This window comes from Gouania willdenowi, chromosome 12, assembly GCF_900634775.1.
Source record: "Gouania willdenowi chromosome 12, fGouWil2.1, whole genome shotgun sequence".
NCBI classification, from domain to species: Eukaryota; Metazoa; Chordata; class Actinopteri; order Blenniiformes; family Gobiesocidae; genus Gouania; species Gouania willdenowi.
In genome coordinates this window covers 24353259-24374888 of record NC_041055.1, presented here as the reverse complement: position 1 = coordinate 24374888, position 21630 = coordinate 24353259, and the positions used below count along the sequence as shown (strand labels likewise).

The 21630-nt window shown below is 36.8% G+C and overlaps 1 protein-coding gene across 1 annotated transcript in view; it reads right to left on the bottom strand.

Moving 5' to 3' along the window:
* Nucleotides 1-243: 243 nt before the first annotated feature.
* The window catches only part of eng (endoglin), a 55720-nt gene continuing 34333 nt past the window's right edge, over nt 244-21630 (bottom strand). The window contains exons 5-14 of the mRNA XM_028462160.1: nt 18597-18774; nt 15021-15201; nt 14834-14936; nt 14483-14681; nt 12400-12551; nt 11150-11380; nt 10892-10958; nt 2135-2245; nt 2016-2063; nt 244-1932 (exon numbers count right to left, since the gene is read on the bottom strand). Coding sequence (XP_028317961.1) covers nt 1811-1932; nt 2016-2063; nt 2135-2245; nt 10892-10958; nt 11150-11380; nt 12400-12551; nt 14483-14681; nt 14834-14936; nt 15021-15201; nt 18597-18774 — 1392 coding nt within the window. The 3' untranslated portion in view covers nt 244-1810. The remainder of the gene's footprint in view (nt 1933-2015; nt 2064-2134; nt 2246-10891; nt 10959-11149; nt 11381-12399; nt 12552-14482; nt 14682-14833; nt 14937-15020; nt 15202-18596; nt 18775-21630) is intronic.

Sequence of the window (21630 nt, the reverse complement as noted above, 5' to 3'; positions counted from 1 at the left end):
ATAAAAGCAAAAAAGCTAACAAAAATGTCAATTTCAACTCCGCTCCAGCACCTTCTATCCAATAGCTGACAGAACTAAACACTAATAGTAATTAACAACTGAACTGAACTTGAATTGTTATAAAAAAATAAAAAAAAATCAGTTTTTATTGGTTTTGTGATAAATATTTTCAGGGCCTCCTTAATCATTTTTTTGTAATTATTTTCTTGTTAAATATTCTTATGTTTAGATTAATCTAGTGGCTATTTTACACTTTAAAAATTCAATTGTTTGGGGATTTATTGATGTTTTTTCAGGGTCATGAAAATAATATTTCTTTTTTTTTTTTTTTTAGTTTATAATATACTTGTTTTTTAAGCTTTATGTAACCCATTGGTTAATAATTAACAGGTCAGTTTTTTTTTCCAAACCTACTGTTGCTGAATGTTTTTCTCTGTTTTAGTAACATCACTAGATCAAGCCTTTTCTAACATCCCACAAAACAAAATAAGCAATAAAGGTATGTATGATTCACATCTTTAATAAAAGGTCACTCATTTTCATTAAGATTTTGCAAGATTTTAGAGAAAAACATTGTATCAAGTATTAAACTAATCATTAAAGGACAGGAAAGCTACAGACATACTATGGAGTTTTCTGCCTAGGTTTTCTAAGCTTGTATGGATATTCATATTATGGGTATAGAAAATGTTCAGACATTATGGACTCATTTCTTCTCCTAGCAAGAACATATACTACGCAATAGAACCCTACTTGAGCTTGTCCTTCAGAAACACTGTCTTTCTTACAGCTTTATAAATGGCTTTTCTATCTATTTAATGCTAGTGTAACATGGGAAATAATCATTTCAACCAACTCTTCATACAAGCACATTCAGCTCTAAATACAGCCATCCATCTAAATGTGAAGTACGTGGAATATAGAAGTACTTATTATTTTACGAAACAAGGTCCTTGAAAATCTTTTGTTTTTTGTGTGTTTCAATAAAAGGGCTTAAGAGTGATTTCATTATATACGATTTCTAGTGAATCTCGTGGAAATGGAAGAATACGAAACAATGCAGAATATTTCAAAATCAATACAGTGGAGAACAATTATTTCACTAATGAATTCTGGTTTTATGTTTGTACTTGCCCCAGAATTCAATATATAAGAAGAGGTAGCTAGTAACCATTAGCATAAACCCAAATAATAATTATGAATACACTTTCAAAGTGAGTATTTTATGGATTCTGAGATCCTGATGTTTACAGACACACGCAGTGGATGCTCTTTTTTGGACAGACCTTACCAATGAACACACGTTTCTTTCTTGGATGTGAAGAGAAAACTGCTTTTCATCCATTTCAAACATTGCCTTTGGACTGCCCTTTTTTTCCCCTTCCTAACAATTATTGTGCTGCCATCACACAAGCACAATTCATCGAGAGGAATGTAGTGAATTTCCTGTTAGCTCTTGGGGGGATATGGTTTGTTTTTCCTGTTGCTGGGAGCCAATTTTTCGTCTTGCCCTCTTTAACTTCCTGCCCAGGAGCTTGACTTTACAAAGAGGCAAAGGCATTTCAAACATTAGAGGCCACTGGTTTGACTATGTTTGCACTTCACCCAGCCTGACCCAACCATAACACACTGGCACATTTTCAGTTCAAACATTGAATGTTCAGCACTTGGATTGTGCAATTTTTTTTCTTTCTTTAGGAAGTCAAATAGGAGAGATTGTGGGTGCTACAGTCACTTTTGAGCATTAAGATACAAAAAAAGTCACTAATTAAAAACCTGTATTAGTGACTTTGAAGTGAGTTGCACACTCTTATGCCATGCTGCTTGTTGGTGTGCTCTGGGTGCTCCCAATACTAGCATTAGCGCTGCTGTTCTCAGAGGCGGAGGGGTTGGTAGAGACTGGCTGCCGTTTTGCTCCTGAACAAGGACATCCTGGAACAAAGTAGGGAAGACAATAAAAAAAAAGAAAACGTCTCAAAATAATCAAAATGTGTCAAATATAACTTTTTTATTACCAGGAAGATTGGCTGCAGTCGAGCTCATGTCCAGCCCAGTTGGGTACCCTATAATAAACAAAGCTAGATGTGAATCTCATCCTGTTGTTACTGGAAGAATAATTATTATATATATTTACCTGTTTTAATTTTGATAAACCACAGTGCTCCAATAAGTAGCACTCCAATAAGGAAGCCTCCAAATGCAATGCCCAAGACACCAGGTAGGCCAAAGTCAAAGCATGGTGGGGCTGAAAAAGACGCAAAAAAAAACAACGTAAGACATGTTTTTTCAGTCAAAAAAGGTCAGGATGATGTTCTATAGTCTCATCACATTACATATCCAACCAATTGGTAGATATTGTTGGCACCTTACATACTTTATGTATGATTTGTAAAAGTGGTGGAAAGTACAAACTTTGGGACATTAATGTTCAAATTGCTTCTTTTCCTCCTAAAATCTGTGGCCAATTTAAAATCAAACTACTTCATATTTGGCCCCTGAATTAAACTGAGTTTGACACTCCTGCGTTAAAGGCGTGGAAGGAATTTCTCTTCCCATTAATAACTATACAGTAGGTCCAAATGTACCACCAATTTTGGGAAAAATGGATCTGATCCGGATGAAACTCGATCGGGTAATTGAGGAACCAACCCAACATAACTGAGTCTAATTTCATAAAAATTGCTCAATTACAACAGAGATGTGAATTTTTTTAGATTTAGCCATTGGGGTGACCGTGGCTCAGCGGTAGAGTGGGTCGTCCAGTCAGGAGTTCAAATCTCTCGACCCTCGTATGAATGGGTATAAATTGTCAGTATGCCCCAGGGCAGCTGTGGCTACAATGTAGCTTACCACCACCGGTATGACTAATGTGAGTGACTGGCGTGAATGAATAATAGCGCTGTATAAATCCAAACCATTATTTTTATATTACAATTTTCTTTTTTAACAGATTCAGAATTTCCCCCAAAAATTCAGAATCAGATTCAGATTCATTTGGTTAAAAATGTTGCACTTTTCACGTCATCCTGCTAAGAGACAAATAAGTGAACACTGGTGAAAATAATACAGTATCTCCTTTGCAAATGACTATCATTGGGATCAACTAGTTGAGGATGTCAAGGGTTTATGATATGGGGTCTTGTACCGTGTAACATAATAAAAAGTGCACCATCAAAATATTTCAACCAGATTGTAGTGTTTTTGTGCCTGTTGACATTTAAAAAAAGTATTTATCTTCTCACTGAAAGCACTGATGGAATATTATGTACAGCTCAAAATAAATCAAGCCAACTAAGTAATATTTGACTATTTTGGTATGCAGCAGCAGCCTGAGCCGCCATTGCCAATTAGTCATTTAAAGCAGTGCTTCTACATAGCTGTCAACCAAATCATCTTCAGTAAGATCTTGGAATTTCAAACCAGTATTTCGGTAATTATAATACAGCTACAGGTTCATGTCTTGCAAATTCTTACAATACAATCCACTGTACCTAAATACTTTATTCCAGCCAGGAACGTCCTCCTCCGTATCTAATTTGACCAAATTAGACGTTCTCTCTCTCAAATGCAATTTGACATCAACTTCTCGCCATCATTCACACAATGAGATTTCCTCCAGAATCTAATCTGTTATAAACTGTCACAAAAATCCAGTCAGCCATCTGCAACAATTCCCATTCTAACGCAAGTGTTTCAGCTCCGAGGGAAGCAATCATTTACAGAACTGTGCACGCAGAGGTCTTTTAATTTATATGATTCATGCAACAGAGGTAATGCTCTTAGAGACAATGCTTTTTTAACTGCTTTGTATTATTGAGAACTGTATATCTTTAACAGCAGAAAGATAATAATAATAATAATTAGTACACAGTATCATCTATAACAGTGGTTCTCAAACTTTTTTGGCTCAAGTACCCCTTTTCACTAACTTTTGAATCCATGCAACCCCATTTGTCCGACTAGAACTTTTTGCTAAGAATTCTGTGAAAAAATACATTTAGAAAGTAATGATGGAATGAATGAGTGATAACACACATTTTAAAGAAACTAATTTTATAAATAAGTGGAATGAAACTTACATATTTAGTGCTTCATGAATAGATTTATTTCTATCATATCATTTACATGGTGTAGAACCAAGACTGACTATTATATTTTCAGTTCTTATTCTAATCAAGATCATTTCTATCATCATTTTGTGTGTTTTTGGTGTCATTTTGAGTATTTTATTGTTGTTTGACTGTTTTATCACTCAGTTATTTTTCTTTTCTTATTTTATTTGTTTTTGGTATTATTTAAATTATTATCTCTCAGTGTTTGTGTTTTTGGTGTCATTTGGTTGTTTGTTATTTCATTTTGAATGTTTCTCTGTTTATTTTTGTGTATTTTGTAGTGATCTTGTGTCTTTTTCTCTCATTTATTGTGTGGCTGGTAATGGTAAGTATTTTTCTCTCTTTCGTAGCGTCTTAGGGTTAGGGTTAGGTTTAGGGTTTTAACACTATATCGCAACAATTTTTACGGTTTAGGGTTAGGTTTACGGTTAGGTTTAGTCTTAGTCACGTGACCTAAACTGGCCAATGAGGGGCGCTGTGTATGGATAGAATGTCGATATATTGATACAACAATTGTACAAATAGCCACTGCCTTGGTTATTATCACCCTATATTGTGTTCAAGTGCTCAATTTTCTGTGAAGTTTGTTTTAATTAAGTTCTTTGAAGTTGAAAAACGGGATTTCACGTCATATATGACGATGACTGGCAGCCACGGATCTTGCGTAGCTCTCTTTGTGAATAGCAGTTACGTCGTGAAGGAACTAGATATTTGAGTTAAAATATATTGTGGTTTTGCACTATCCTCTATGATCTGAACAAGCCGTTGGTAGAATTTTCAGTGGGAAAGATACTTATGTTCTTGGCAAAGCTGGGCTGCGTAAGTCATTAGGGCAGTACGCAAAATGGGCGCGTTAACAGGGCTCCTCCCACCGGACCCTACTGCGCCGACTCCATATTATGGCATACCATTCATAGGACCATTCAATGTAAGAGGATTAATATTTTAAAATGTCTTCATATAACATAAATGTGCAATTAGCTACAAGAAACTTAAAGTAGTGTAGCTACTTTTGGAGGTGGTTTAATATTGTAACACACATTTTACGTTTTTACGCCTGTAACTAGTAATATAAAATGTGTTACAATTTTAGAGTAACTTGCTATTGGTAGGTTTCTACTTTAATTGTGAATGCTAAATGATTTCTATGATCACAGAGTAGTCTCTTTGCTTTGCAGAAAACTCTGTCCTGTCCTGGTCAATACTCATTAACTTGAAAACAGACATCAGGCCTTCAATGAGAATGCCTGATGGCAATACCAAACTTTCCATCAACTCTTGAAGTTAAGGTCAATCTATACTGATCTCCTGAATGTCTTCTGAAAATCAATAAAACACACAGATTGGAGAGCCAAATTACATTTTTAAAAAAAACAAACAAACATGAGTGGACAATGAAAGAATGTTTATACGTGAGTTTTCTGTATGATCTGAAGAGGCAATTATTATCAAATCAGCGTAAGTTGTTAGGCATGAAGAGAGCGTTGTATTGATTGTTGTTAATGAGTAACTGTAATAGACACAAATGAGCGTAATAGACACAAAGATGAATTCAAGCAAAAGGTTTTAGTGGATAAATTGCAAATCTACTGTACGCCAACAGATAATAAACAGATGTAAATATAATAAATAATGCAGAAAGCGCTGAATAACTGGACAGTTTTCCGTGACACCGGATGATTACCAGTGTGCTAAAAACTATCGAAAAATCAGTGCTACAGGACTGTTATCATGCAGGATTAGGTTGTCTCCATGCACACACTTGGTTGGAAGAGGGGGTAGTTTTCAGGCTTTCTGTAGAGCTGCATGATCGCACCATTATACCATGTGTTCCCTCATTATCCTTAAGTAATAATCCTTAAAATAACAACAATTTACTGCATTTTGGAGCCAAAATGGCAGTAAATTGGTCGGACAATAGAAGAGGTGGGGAAAAGTCCACTATTTTTGGACTGTGAGAGAAGGCCTTAATACAGCTCAAGCTTAATGATAAATATGATCACACTAATTACTAATTTAATGTTTATCTTTCTAGAACCAGATTAGATTCAAAATGACTGGAGCCAACAATTAGAGAAAATACATTTCCAACAGCTCCACTGTGCTTCAGTCACCTTTTAAACAAATATATCCCATTGAATTTCCTGTATAAAATTCTAGCTATAGGTCTTTATTAATATTTATGAGATACATTCTATAAACCTGTCCAGCATATGACATTGGTTTAATTTTATGATCGATTTGACCTTTACCTTGTGATGTTCTGGGGGGACAAACCCCATGAAATCAACTAATAAACATACACTGTAAACCCAAATGTTCAAAGTAATTAAATAGATTAAGTAGTTTATGCTCAAAGTTATAGAAAAAGTTAATTATGTCAATTTGGTGTAATGTTTTTTCCAACTTCAACTAATAATTTTTGAGTAAATGGAACTATCTTTGTTTATAAGTAAGCATAACTTAAAAAAACAAAACAAAAAAATGGAACAAGGGCAATAACTATAAATAACTGCACGCTTCTCATTTTCGAACTCCATCAAGGTATTGATACCCTGAAGTCACACACCGAATTTGGTTATTTTATCTTAAACAGTTTCTGAGAAAAGCTGTCCCCTTTAACTCGAAAGGATGGATGAATAGAGCCCAAATCTATATCTCCCTTCCACTTGGTAGTGGGGGATAAAAATACATATAGCACTTCAATTTGACTTTTATCAAAAAGTTCAAGAAGCCAGTCATAATATTTTGGATTTTTAAAGTTGAAAAAAAAAAAAAAAACGAGGCAATCGAGTGCCTAAATTTTTTGAGTTCTGCTAACTTATTCAGGTTTACTGTGAAATAATGCAACTAAAACTTGGGGCCAACAGGTTTAAAAGAAGACTTTCCTTAAAAACAGCCATGAAGGACAAGGACAAAGCACAAACACTCCCACAAACAGCACTGCTGCACAATCCTGTGAAGGCCATCCTATTGTGCCTCACTCGTTATGGAGCAGTACATGCAGTTGTACATCAATGATGGCTTTCTCTTCCCCCCCGTAGCCAATTTAATGTGACATCTCACGGAACTGTGGATTCACATTTCTGGATACACAGATCTTATATTGTGAAAAACATTTTCAAATACTTTCAAGTTCCACATTATTCTTGAGCTATCATGTTTGCACAATGATGAAAGTTCTAGTGATTCCCAAACAAAAGCATCATCTTCCCGATCTCATCAGTCTCTGCCCCCTACAGAGCAACACTGAAAAATATCATTTGGACGAGACTAATCAAGAGGTGGAAATCTTTAAAGCAACTTACGATTCCATTTCATTGTTTCTCACTGTGATCAACGATGAATTGCTGTTTTTATAGCCTTTTTGCATTCAGACAAAGCATTATTGCTTGTAATATGTGCAATAAAATAAACAAACACCAAATAAAAAGGGATGCTCTAAGTTATATATTATTTACAGTTCATTAGATATTATAAATTAAATCAGTAGCTTAACCACACCACTTTTAATATACCTGTTAACATTCCTTCTACAGTATTTCTTGTAAATTACCTATTTAAAGCTGCTGGAGACAAAACATTTTAAAGACAGTGTAAAACAGCGATTCTCAACTGGTGGGTCGGGACCCAAAAGTGTGTCCCGGACAGGTGGTCAAAAATAAATATTTAATGTCTCTCATGGTGGACTTTTATTCTTTTATTTTGTAAGAAACATTTTGACAGGCATGCTGTGAAATTGATGTTGCACAAAGAAAATGTATAGACTTATGTTTTTTTTTTTTGAAAAACGAAATTTGGTCGGTTGAATTCTAAAAAAAGAGTGGGTCGCGATTTAATGAATGTGACAAAATGTGGGTCTCCATCGTCAACACTCTCTTATTGACATTTTTAGAAAAGTTTCGCACATTGCATTGTGGGATGTGGAGTCCTGTAAACATTACATTTTCTGTGTAAACCCCAAAATAAACATCCACTATTATTTTGTCGCAAATTTTAGTCAATGAAAACATCAGAAATGCGTTTTTGGGGGTAAACACAACAGATCACAATAAGAGTTATTGTGTTTATTGATCTTTGAGGCCTACACTATGTCTTTAGCTGATTAAAAGACGTTATAACCAATTATTGGACATTTTTGCATCAATTATAAACGATTATATTAAAATGACGACTCATCAGTTACTTCTCCCACCTGTTCAAGGAACCATCATAGAGATCTTTACGGATTCCAATAATTGTGCGTCATGCATCTTAACAGCCAATGAAAGTGTAAGGAAGTATTCATATGACAACAAAAAAAAACAGACACTGACACAGACACACACACACACACACACACACACACACACACACACACACACACACACACACACACACAGAACCTGAATCAGAGCACAGAAACAGTGACATCCTGTGAATAGTTTGGTTAACTGCATTCCAGACGGTCATCTGAGTTTATTGTTCTCTCAGCAAAGATCACTCCTTGAACCTGAGGAGGTCACAAACATCAGCTCTCTAGGGTCTTTTAATGTAATTAGTTGCCGTGATAGCTTGTGCAAAGAATGCCTTTGACGGCCAAGCTGAACAAACAGGAGGAGGAAGCAGAAGCTCCAGTCAGGTAGAGAGGAGGGGGCTCTACACCGTAACTCCCTTTAGCAGAACCAGCGGACAGGAAGGATTGCTGAATGGAGCACTAAATCCTGCTCACTAATGGCTGACAACAGAAGACAATACTTGAGTCTTGCTGATATAGTTGCTGGCTTGTATACTAAAAGCCAGCACATTTGCTTTTTTCTGCATTAAAAACAGATGCATTTTACTGATCTTGTAGCTCCCCAGAGGAAGAAAACAACACGTTTAATGACGTACGTGGAGGTCAAACAGGACACAGGAAAGCGTGTATGAGTAGTTAAGGCACTGACATACCAATGTTTATCTTTTCCTTCAGGAGGGAAAGGACGTAAAAAGGAAGCCTAATGTCAAGTGTCAACTCATCCAGTGTTTCTCAAATGGGGGTACGCAATGGCACTGCAGGGGGTACTTGGGCGAAAGAGTGAAAGCAATAAAAATACAAGGTTTTATGATGTTTATTTGAGTTAAAAATGATAATTATCATAACCAACAAATAACCTTGATTAGAACATATCAAGATGATGATCAGAAATAATAATAACTATAGAAATTATTGTATTAAATAGGCACTAAATATTATTTCATTTGACTTATTTGCAGAATGGGATTCTTTAAAATGTGTGTAATCAATCGTTCATTCCATCATTATGATCTATAGTTGTTTTTTCATAGTATTCTGAGCAAAATGTTGTAGTCAGACAAAGGGGGGACAAAGTTTGAGAAACACTGAACCAGGGTTGGGGTCAATTATAATTATAATTGTGTAGTAGATAATTAATTACAATTATGTTGTAATTTTAAAAATCTGTTGCTGTTGTAATCATAATTAAATTGTAATTCAGTTTAGATAATTGACTTTGTAAGTGTAATTGCCATGAAAATTCTCTTAAGAAAATGTCAATTAACGCAAAACTGGGGAACCATGTTGTAGTTCTATGTGCAGTTCTACACATATGTAGTAAACAATTATTAAAATATGTTTCATACCAAGATTTCCCACATTTTACCATTTAAAAAAAAAATGAAACCAATAAGTATACTGACACAAAAAAGGCTCTGACACCCACACCAAAAATATTAAAACCTATATTTTCATTGATTAGGAAGTCAAACAAGGTAACCAATAGATAGGAAAGAAATTAGATGATAGATAATTGTTTTTAGTGTATTTTACAGCTGATTTTAGACCCATCATCATTTGAGATGCTAACAGAAAGCTAACACAAGAGGACGGTTAACTTTTATTAGGTTATTTATTTCAGGCTCAGTAATTGTGATTAATTGTAAATGAACTTTAGTGATAGATAATGTAATTGTAATTGATTTTCTGAGGATACAAAATAATTGTAATTGAATTGTAATTGGAAAAATTGCTGGTCATTGTAATCGTAATTGAACATGGGTAATTGACCCCAACCCTGTACTGAACTAATCTAATATCTTATTTTTGAAGAAAAGCTATATGTTCTGTCATCTTATCTACTTCCTTGTGTGCTTGTCCTCCAAAATCATCCTGAACTTCCGTCTTATTCACCTTTTATCTATGCTTGGAAAGTCATCTTTCCCTTTTTTTCCTTTTTTAATCAATTGTGTTTGCTGAAAATTGCGCAAGACTTAGTGACTGAGTTTGGACAGCCACCACTTGAAAAACACAAAGGATCCCCGGCCCCTCCTCCCCTGAGGGTCATTACTTGTGATTGTGGCCACAAGGTCAGCCTGCAGGCCTTCCTAAAGGACGACGCCCCGCCCCTCAACCTCCCCCCACCACCCCCTACTGGCTTCACAGCACATCCGGAGTTCACTGCTATGACAACAGACGGTGCACCGGTCATTAGTCGACTGAAAGCAAAAAAATAGGAATAAGAATTACAGCACCAGGCAACAATAGCTTCACCAAGCACCTTAGCAATTAGAGCCTGAAGGCCTGAAAGGTAATTTAAAGCTTTCTGTATTTCTTCTGAGAGTTTAATGTGGAGAAAACTGCTTATAGGGTGTTCATCTTCAAACAATTCTTTTTTCTTTTTACAGAGTAAATAAATAGCTGTTCTCCTCTCATGGCCACCACCAGAAAGAAGATATATACAATACCAAATTGAAATTATTACAAATTGAATTCCACATGTTGGAGTTTAAACTGAACTCACTTGGAGGTTGCAGACAAGGCTGGGTCACCTCAAGGCTCCTCTTCACCCTTCCTCCGTCTCCACATTTCTATGAGGATGAGTCAAAACAGGCAAAAAAATATCAAGACTCAATGTCACATGCTGAAAATAAATGCCGTTTATCCACTGCAAAATGTCGCATTCCTTTCAAGTGCTTTCAAAGGACATTTTGCCCAGGTTTAAACTGTAATGAGAAACATTTTTGATAGGTTTGATTTCCAGCACTCAATGATTTCCCACCTCGCTGTAGCACAGTTTGACGGCGCATTCAAAGTCCCACATGGTGGATGTCAGATCGTGGAGCTGGTCTAAAGAGAAGCTGAGGCGAGTGCTGTTGTGACAAGAATTAAGGGGGCAGGACTCTGGAATGAAGGGCAGCTCGTTTTCTACGGGGCACGAGCCTTTGGAGCGCACAAAACAGCTCATCACCTTGATCTTCAACACAATTCCGCCCAGAGTGTGACCAGAAATCTGCAGGAAACCAAACAGAAACCAGGAAAATTGGAATCACATTTATTTCTGATGTTTCCCGATGAAGTTTTCACATTTTATTGTAGCTGTTCATTTCCAGCAACTTCATTTTGTCTTCTTTTTTTAAATAATATGTTAAAGCAGTGGTTTCCAACCTTTTTTTCACAAATTTTCGACGACCCCAGTGATATTTTTTCTCTAGAGCTGTCTGAATAAATGAAACCTTAAAGCAGAACTAAGTAACTTTTTCACCTTAATAAATCCTTCTCAAAGTCCCTGTGAGGGTAATACAAGTGTTTATGGAGTGATCGGGGTGTCTTTCATCCCCCCTGCTGTCTCTGCCCAGAAAACAGCACTTGCAACTTTCCTGCCTCCGACCCGGTAGCAACACGTACTGCTTTAGGGCAGCCCAAAACAAACAAATGCTAGATTATGACCAGCCCACACGGTTGTCTACAAATTCACTTTTATCAAACTTATATCATGGCGGAGCCAGCAAAAAAAAGGCAGAGAAGACCTTTGTCCAAGGAACGGAGCAACTCCATGCAGTGACAGCTCAGCAGCAACACACAGCAAACATACACACTCTCATCATGGCAACAGGCGTGCACACACACTCGCAACCCAGTGCTCCATCAGGCAGCACACACACAAATATCCATCAATCCATCCATTTTCAGAGCTGCTTTGTCAGCACACAAACACATCACACACATTTCCACACTCCCTTCCGTATTACTCACACACCATTTATTTATTTGACTTGTCTCTCTTCCTCATACTGTTCACGTAGTCACATGGGACTATACTGTATGTGTGAAAGCACCCTTAGTGTCACTGTGCGCATGTAGCTGTGGGGTGGGGCAGGCGGCGGGGGACGCAGAGTTTTTACGACAGTGACATAACCAAAAGGAACCTTTAGAGTGAGCGCTAAGTGCAAGTTACTTAGTTCTGCTTTAACATGTTATTGTTGCCGTTAAGGTTTTCTAACATATCCTGGGTTTATTTCTTCTGCTTACCTCTGCATAAATTCTCTTGTCACTTTGGACTTTGGTGTTGGAGTCCAGTGGGTAACGGAAGTCTGGTGATGTGTACAGCTGCATCAGCAGAGGCATCTGACGAGGGGATTTTGTCGTAATTGGAATGACTTGTTCAGGCACTGCTTCTGTAACTGTAAGAAAATCTAATGGAATTCATTGACTTAATAGCAATGTATATAAAAATATATATATTGTACAACTGTGTTAACAACCCTCCTATTATCTTCAAAGATTACTAATAAGGATGCCCCAATCCGATATTGATATCGGATATCGGTCCGATATCAGCCAGAAAACAAATATCGGATTTTATCGGTCTACATCTAAAATCACCGATATAGGTGCTCCGATAAAATATATATATATACTTTACATTTATATATATATATATTTGGATAGAACTTCTATCCATAGGTGACTGTGGTTCACACTCCAACAAAATAGGTGGCGGCAATGCAGCAATAAGCCTTCACACTCTCACCCAGAGCCCACATGATCACAACAACAATGTGTGGCGCTACTGGGGGAAAGAGAAGTGACGTCGACCATGTGGGAATGTAATTTTATTAAATTATAGATTGTATATTTTATGTTTAAGGTTAACATTGATGAATAATAAATGGGTCAGTTTTTCCTCATACCTACTGTTGCTGACTATTGTTCTCTGTTTGAGTGACATCACTTAATCAAGCCTTTGCTAACATTTCATTCTACAAAATGAGTAATTAATATTTTTTTTTTTAAAGAATTGAAAAAAAATGTTTTAAGTATGTATGATTCATGCAAATATCGGATCAATATCGGTATCGGCCGATATGCAAGGCTGCAATATCAGAATCATGGAATCATCGGAAATGTAAAAGTTGTATCGGGACATCCCTAATTACTAACACATTTTACCCTTAGGGTTAATCTGACACAGGGATATTTGCCTCCAGAAAATGATTTTCAGAAAATTGTTAACTACGTTTTTGTGTCAGGTATTTTGTTTATTTGTTGAATACATAAATAATTCCTTGATAATAAAACCTTGACCTGTTCTCTATCACCGCCATCAGGCCCAACTTTTGAATTAGAATTAATTTACCATGAATAGTTTTCATCCAAATCGTCTTAAATTTACTGACAGCATTAATGATAAGAGTATAAATCCTATTGGTTGTGGTGATGATATGACCTTTCCTGCAGCGCCACCATCAGATCAAACTTTCAGTTTTAGAGTTAATGTATCTTGAAAATCTTTCATTCAAATCTAAGTTGGTGACCTCCCCCTCCTCCCATAAATATATGTATTTACTTATTTCTATCTCCTTTTTTGTAACATACTGTATTTGGAGTTATTCACTATGAAGTCCTCTGTCTCAGACACATTCTCCTCTACGTCACTTTCACTGTGAAAGAGCGGTTCCAACAAGTGTGGAGATGTAGGGTCACATATGGTTCACACACTGACAGACAAGTTTTACACGGCTAAAACAGCTTGGGGTCAAATTGACCCCAGAGGAACACCAATGAGTGCACTATGCGTTATCATCATGATCATTTTATGCTTAATCAAGTGTACTAATTGATTAAGTAAAAGTCATGAAATATCAGGCAAAAAAATAATAATAATAATAATAATAATAAATTTCATTTGTATTGCACTTTACATATGAAAACACATCTCAAAGTGCTAAAGGGAAACAAAAACCAAACACCAACCAAATGTAAAAATAGTAAAGACAGCATGTAGAAACAGTAAAAACAGCAACAAACATATTAGGAAAATGCAATACAAAAGAGGTGGGTTTTTAGATTGTTTTTAAAAGCCTCAATAGACTGTGGTACCCTCAAGTGGTTGGGGAGGGCATTCCACAGTCGAGGCACAACCGCCTGAAAGGCCAACTATTATCATTTTATTGAATGATAAACATTGAATGGGGTCAAATTGACCCCATGGATAATAGTTAAAAACCTGCACTAAATGCAGCAATAAGAGAATGTACAGTACATAAGCCAAGTTATATATGCATAATTGTGCTAAAGAAACTCTTGACTGTAATCATTTTTTTAATCTTACCTCCAAGGTTGTCTTTATTATTCCCGAGAATTACCAATGGCATATCACCTTCGGGTCTGAACTCAGTGTAGCTGGTGAACGTGGAGACTTTGAAATATTCCATTGCCTTCTTTTGCACGTCCTCAGCAATGTCGCTGCTTAGCATAAACAACGGCGGGATTTTGTGAGTCATGGCGGGCAACAGCACGTCATTGTTAGACTGTGGAGAAAAGGAAAATATTGAAGACAGTCACGAATGCGGGAAAAAAAAAAGGTTTCCAGCACGGAGAAAGAAGTATCTCTGCGTTTGAATGCGTGAATGGGGATTTGTCCTTGATCGAGGCTATAAAGTAATACATTTTACAAGCTTACACCAAACTTAGTGAGCTGTGGATTGATGAGAGTCCAAGTCGTGCCCTGAGGGCCTCTCAGTAACACCCGGGTCTTCTTTGTGCCCACGCGCACTGACACATTGCTGAAATGCAAACCAACGGAACATAAAACGTGTCAGGAGATTAGTTCACCAAGAATTCTGCAGAAAAATGTTGGGGAAACTTACCGGATGTTAGCGATTTCTGGGATGTTTATGATGTGGAGCTCAGCTTCATCGTTGGGGAGTGGCTGCTGCGGTGAACAATATTTGAAGGAAGAGGCCTGGGGTGCCGTTTCCACTTTAATAAAATGCTTCTCCAAAGTATCCTCATTTTCAAGCATACAATCGTCAGAGCCAAGTTTGATTCCTTAAAAAGCAAATGCATTCATTTATTTAAAACTTAATGACATACAGGGTTCCTACAGCTTCAGTCAAATTCAATTCAACACTTTTTAAGACTTTTTATTGCCATTTGAAACTAAATTTTAGACCAACTTCACAGTAAACACAATTGGGGGGGAAAAACGCCATATCAATTACACAGGGTTAGGGTACATTTTTTCAAGTCACTAGTGCAGATGTGCAACTGGCGGCACCCAAAGTAAACACACAAAATGACAGCAAAATACATAAAAATGTCAGCAAAATACACAAAAAACAGACTAAAGTAATAAATATCACTCCAAAAACACACATGACGACAAAAATTGTGAGAAATCTATAAAACAACAACAAAAATACAAAAAATAAAAACCATTAAGAAAAGCCATTATGAAAAATCTTCATTGAACAGGCAATTTTCATAAAATTTACATTTTCCCATGTTGTTGCAAGTTGCTACAAGCATGACACACACCTGCACAAAGCCCCATTGCAACCACATCACTGTCATTTAGTTGGTTTCGATAATGTAATTCCGCGATCTTACGGTCAATTATACATTTTAAAAAAAACACATTTTACCATTTATTTTGAAATGTGAATAATTGCAATCATAAAATCATACTTTTACTTAAATTCATGAATTTAATGCCTTTTAAGACTTTTAAAGGATCCTCGGGAACCCTAACAATATTTTGGTGGTTTATGTTTGTTTATGTACAATAAACAAACATAAACCACCAAATTAGATTTAGCCTTGTGACTCCAATCGGCTTTAAACGACCACAATTACTGTGAGCTTTAGAGTGATTCAACATGTTGTCTGGGTTAGTGTGATGGATGCTAGGAGGAACCAACCAATTTAGTGTGCTAGTGTGCTTTACAGCGTTTTGTTGGTGAACACTGGGGAGCCATGCAACAGAGAACCAAACATCTGTGGCAGAAACCAGTACACATACATTGGAAGCAGCCTAATGGGAAAGGGCATTATGCTCAGACTGATAATGGCTCACAGGAGTGACCTGTCTTGGCCTGTCCCTCAAAGCATCATCATTTATATGCGGTTTTAGCTAACAAATCACACATTCTATACCGTTCACTGGTTTGACCGTATTTAAGCTACAAAAAGTGCAAATAATGTTTAGGGCAAAAAAAAAAAAAAAATACAAGCAGCAAATATTCAAAACATGTTTATACAAAAAGAGGGACTTTATAATTTAAGAGGGGCTATTTAATTTGAAAATTCCAAGTATTCGTACGACCACGAAAAGTTTTTGCATTTCTGTTTGGGGAGTTAGGAAAAAAAATATAAAGAAATTATTTTTAATAGATATAGTGAGGACAATCCTTAGAAGTAAATTTCTATTTTGTTTTGTTTGTTTGTTTGCTAATTGTAAAATTGTATTTTGGTAGATGTTAACTGTGAATTTGTGTTTTTGAAATCCTTTGTAAATCTTTGTTAGAGCTTATGTTGTTAATTATTATAATAGGAAGCTAGTTATTTAACAAAAAAAAAATGATTTATGGATAGTAATGGGATTAAATAAGTATGTACCGTACTTCTTCCCACTGCTTTTCGGAAATGTAAACTGAATTGCAAAATTGTGTTGGGAATCTTGTGTTTTCGTTGTTTCTTATGATATTCTGTTTACATGTTTGAAATAAATACTTTTTTTAATCTAATCTGATATAATAATACAAAAAAAGAGCATTAACAACACAAGGATCATAGTTAGGATTATATAAAAGAACACAAAACTCTAAATGAAAAACACTTCAGAAATGCAAATTAGTGTATTATTCATCAGTTTTGCTAAAGATTTTCTTTTCTTTCCGAAAAAAAAAAAAAACTTCTCAGAGGTCTGTTGGTGCAAATTCCCAGAGTAGAAAACCTTTCCACTATACTGTACATAATGTTTATCGATCAATAAAATCTATTTTTATGAAAGCAGACAGTAGTTTGAAAAGTCACGACCACAAAACTACACCAACACAAACATTAAATTACCTTTACTTATTATCTTAAGACAGCTGTAAGGCTGTATATTTGGTTTAAGCTTTAAAAACCTACAAACTATTTAACCACAAATGCTTCTGACTAATGCTTCTGCAGACGCCGTAAACTCTTTTTAATGATGCATTTTGCATGTTTAGGTTCATACCATAGCTTCGCAACAAAGTAAAGTAAATAATGGGTAACATCTTGTACTTCTTGTAAGTTTTCAGCTTCGGTGTATCATTGTTGATTGCCTGTTTAAACGCCTACGGCAAAGCCCACACAAGTTCCCCTAGCGCTGCTGTGCAGGCTATGGAAATGGACAAAACAGAGATGTCAGGTTTTTTTTTCATAGTGTGAGTCATTATTGTGCCGCTTTGAACTGAGAGTCGGTTTAAACAATTAAACAACTTAAGTTTAAGTGAAATTAGAGGAAAAAGCTTCAACAAAAACAGTCAAATTTTCAGGATAACCACTTTGAAAATCAAATTAGCTTCATCCTGCATCGAGAAAGCTTTGCTTGGATATAGAATAGTGGTGACGTCCAATAATATTCATTCTTTGGTCAGCCGTGAAGCTGACTTGAAATCTGTTTTTTTTTAAAAAGCTGTCTTTAGCATCAGCAGCCATTCATCCATGCCTTCCATTTCCCAAACATTCTGTCATATGCAGTGACACGCTGTCAGTGCTGAAGATGTTGAGTTGAGTCCTCCAGCGCTTCGTTTTTTTTACCCAAGCTGTTGATTTCCTACGACTCCTGCTTCAGACTCTGCCGGATGGGCAGCTTGTCTGGGAGCAGGTGTTGCATTTCAAACATGCAACAGTTTAGGAAGTGCTCGGAGATTTGAATAAAAACATCTGCTTCTCGTGATCATTTCACTCACACCTGAACGTTTGGAAAATCATTAAATTGATGGCAATCAGCGGGAGAAATTCTGTCTATAAACGCAAAATTACAATCATTAGGAGCCGAATCCATTGCCTTAACACAGATGGAAGCTATTCTTATGTGCATTCTAGGTAAAAGAAGGTAAATGATGGACACTCGGAGCAGAGCTGTGGAAAGAACTGCATTTCAACCTCGATAACGTTCCCTCATGTGTTATGTAAGCCAGAGCCACATGCTGCGCTCACTGTAATTACTTTGTTCCCAACATACCGTTTGAGACCAAACAAAGCGGCAGATTGACTATCCTAGATAAAAGGCGACTGTGTCAAAGTTGATGGATCGTATGCATTCTTCTTTTATATAATTGAATGGAGCCTAACCTTACAATAAACTCTGCAAGAGCACAAAAGGGTTTAAAATTTTAAAAAAAAACACAGTAGGTGGAGAATTCATGTGTTTAAATTGAATACTGTAATATTGAATGAGTATTTCTCACCTTGTAGTCCTGCGTATTCAATTATTTTCAGATTTTTGATTGTGGTGAATGAAGTCACGCCCCCGAATGTTTGTTTTGCCCACTCGACCAGCTCCTCGCTTTGGGTGGGAAAGTCTTGCTTGTGGACATTGTTGTGATGTTGATTGCCGTGCAGTGTAATAGTAGAGTTGCTGTTAACCTGGAAGGAAGTTGCAAAAAGGGAAACAATTATTATTATTTTAGATTTTGCAAATGAGTAGTTCTGTTTTTTTATATTCTTTTCTGTCAGCTCGGATTTCGTATTCTCTGTCCAACAATCTCCTCCAAGATCCCTATTTTTCATACCTCCCATCCAGCTGTCTCTCTTTCTCCCAGCAGGGGCACGTTAAAAAGAAATGTTTATTATGGTTACTTTTCCACGAGCCCGGTTGGAGCCATGGTCTTTCCTTTGCTTCCTGTGTGGGGCCAGGAAATGGGACCTTTTTTAGCTTTGTGCGTCACCACAGTCGGCTGGAATCCGGCTCCATACAAGGTATAAATATATACATCCATCGTATCGACTAGACACTGCTGTTTCCTTGTCTGCGCCATCGGGAAATAATGGAGTTTACATTAAGCTGGGCATTCATCAGAAGATGATGGGGTGCCAGCATGTTTGTGAAAGTGCTCTTTAAGAAAATGACAATAATGGTGATGCAGTGTTGTTCCTTCTCAAAGCTCAAAGAGAGACCTGCCAAATCAAGTACAGAACTTCATCTCTTCCTGTTGCTCAGTGATGCTCGACAGCAGCTAATTTTGCCAAACAGAAGCCTTCTCCATATCTTTGATCAGAATATTTAAACGATGTATATTATATATAACAACAAAGGCACTTAAAACTGAAATAAATGTTTTTTTACCCCCCGGCTATATTGATGACCTCACACCGCATTCATACTTAGCTCTCGAGTCAAACCATTAACTGTGTGACACACACTTACTGGATTCTGATTCAACCACTACACATCCTTCATTGTGAAAAGTGAACATAAACTGCAATCGCATTAAAGCATGAAGCAGATCACCAAGATGAGAAACAACAGAAAAAAGACTATTTTTGGAAATTCTGTGGTTTATTCCTTGTGTATCACAAAACAATGCAAATAATAGAAAATTATCTTCCAGCAATAATGTTTAATATCGATGCATGTAAAAAAAAAAATTATTAAATTAAAAGTAGGGATAGCAGCTTGATCAGAAACAGGCAGACCAGGGACACTTCAGATTACCAAATGAGACGAAAAAAGGGGAAAATACCAACAGAAGTGGTAACAATGTTTACGCAACCAGATCGATTACATACAAAGTCTCCTGTTGGTCGGCACAGTTTGATTCGCGTGGCTACAGCTTTGGCCGCGGCATGCGCAATCACGTTTTTTCGTTACATTCGCTATTCGCTTGAGTGGAAAATATTGAACTCCAGTGAATGTTTCGCGTGATGCGCAGGTACGAAAGCCAATCAGTGTCCTTGTTGTCAATAACGTCAGGCCGTCAACTGAGAAATTGGTATTTTCACCCATTTTAGCATGGAGGAGAAAATAATCGTGGCAGTGTGTGACCACCCGGAGCTCTATGACACGGCCAGTTTTTTACTGGGACCGGACCAGGAAGGATCTGGCGCTGCCCCTGAAGAAAACAGTGAAACTCACCAAGGTGGATGCATCGCTGGTTAATCTGGTTAATCCAGGAATGCTGGATTTGGGTGTTTTGAACCCCCTTCAGTTTCCACAGAAGGTAAAGAGCAGCGATTTTACTGGGGTCCTCCATAGTTGATGGTGCAATGAAAGGGAGTCTGGTTGGCGCCTTTTTTATATTGGCTTCAGACGCGCATATGAAGCGAATATGGGGAAAATGTTTTTCGATCTTGCGGAAGCATTCGCGCGGTGCCCGCGGCACAAATTTTTGTGAAGCGTAAGGTGTGAACACAGCATAGCCCCTTACATGAACCCTAACCCCACTAGATCCCTCCACCTAACCAAAAACATAAACCATACAACTCTGACCCAGATAGCAAAATAATAATAATTTTGCCATCAAAAGCCCAGTTTTAGTGTTGTTTTTCTTGTTTAATAGAAGGAAACCAATGTTGAGGTTTCAGTAAAGCAAAAAAAAAAAAAAAGCCTCAAAGTCAGTGAAAAAGCCTTTTTCTTAGCTTTTTGTCAGAAACTGACCTTTTGTGTGAAGCGTACCTATATTCAACTGCTGATTACGGAAGAATGAAATTTTCTGATGAAAGTAGAGAGTCTATTCTTTTAAAATCTGGTTTCAGATTTTACATGATCATAGTACATAATATTCTGTGGGTCTTTAAAAATCAGTCAAAATGCTGTAAAATGGCTGGCAGCCAATGAGTTAATGACAGCCTTCATGACACCTCATTCATGCTAATGACAGAAAATGACAGCGTAATGTAAGCCTTATGTATGAACTTCAGGTAAAGTGTGCACAGTTTGATATTCTCAAGCTCCATAGCAGATTCAGTTAGAAAATACCAACCGTATTGATAAACACAGAAACAAAAGACTTCTTCTTTTAGACCAAATGTAAGACATGTAATTTGAGGTAAAAAAAAATTGCAAAGAATCTGTTTGTTACCACAGCAAAACAACAGTTTTACAGGACTTCTGAATAACTAAAAAAAGTTTCTAAATAACCCTAATCAACTTTGAGAGGCGAAACAAAAGCAGTGGCATCAAGACAAGCTGTTGAGCTGCCGATGTACTTTTCTCGACGCTGAACAGATGCTGATTCTCTCGCGCTCCAATCTGCAAAAAAGCACTGTTATCCCCAAGCGATATACAGCTCATCCACAAATAACATCCTGAAGTCACAGACAACTCTATCTCTTTCCTCAACAGGACATGAGACAGGATGTCGAACCGTTCTGCCAACAGTGCATCACGAGCTGCTGACATTGATGCAAACGGGTCGTCATCCTGATTTGTTGTCTCTTTTAATTGTCTTTTTGTTCTGCATTCTGTGGATTCTGTTTAACCCTTAGCACTATGATGTTTCC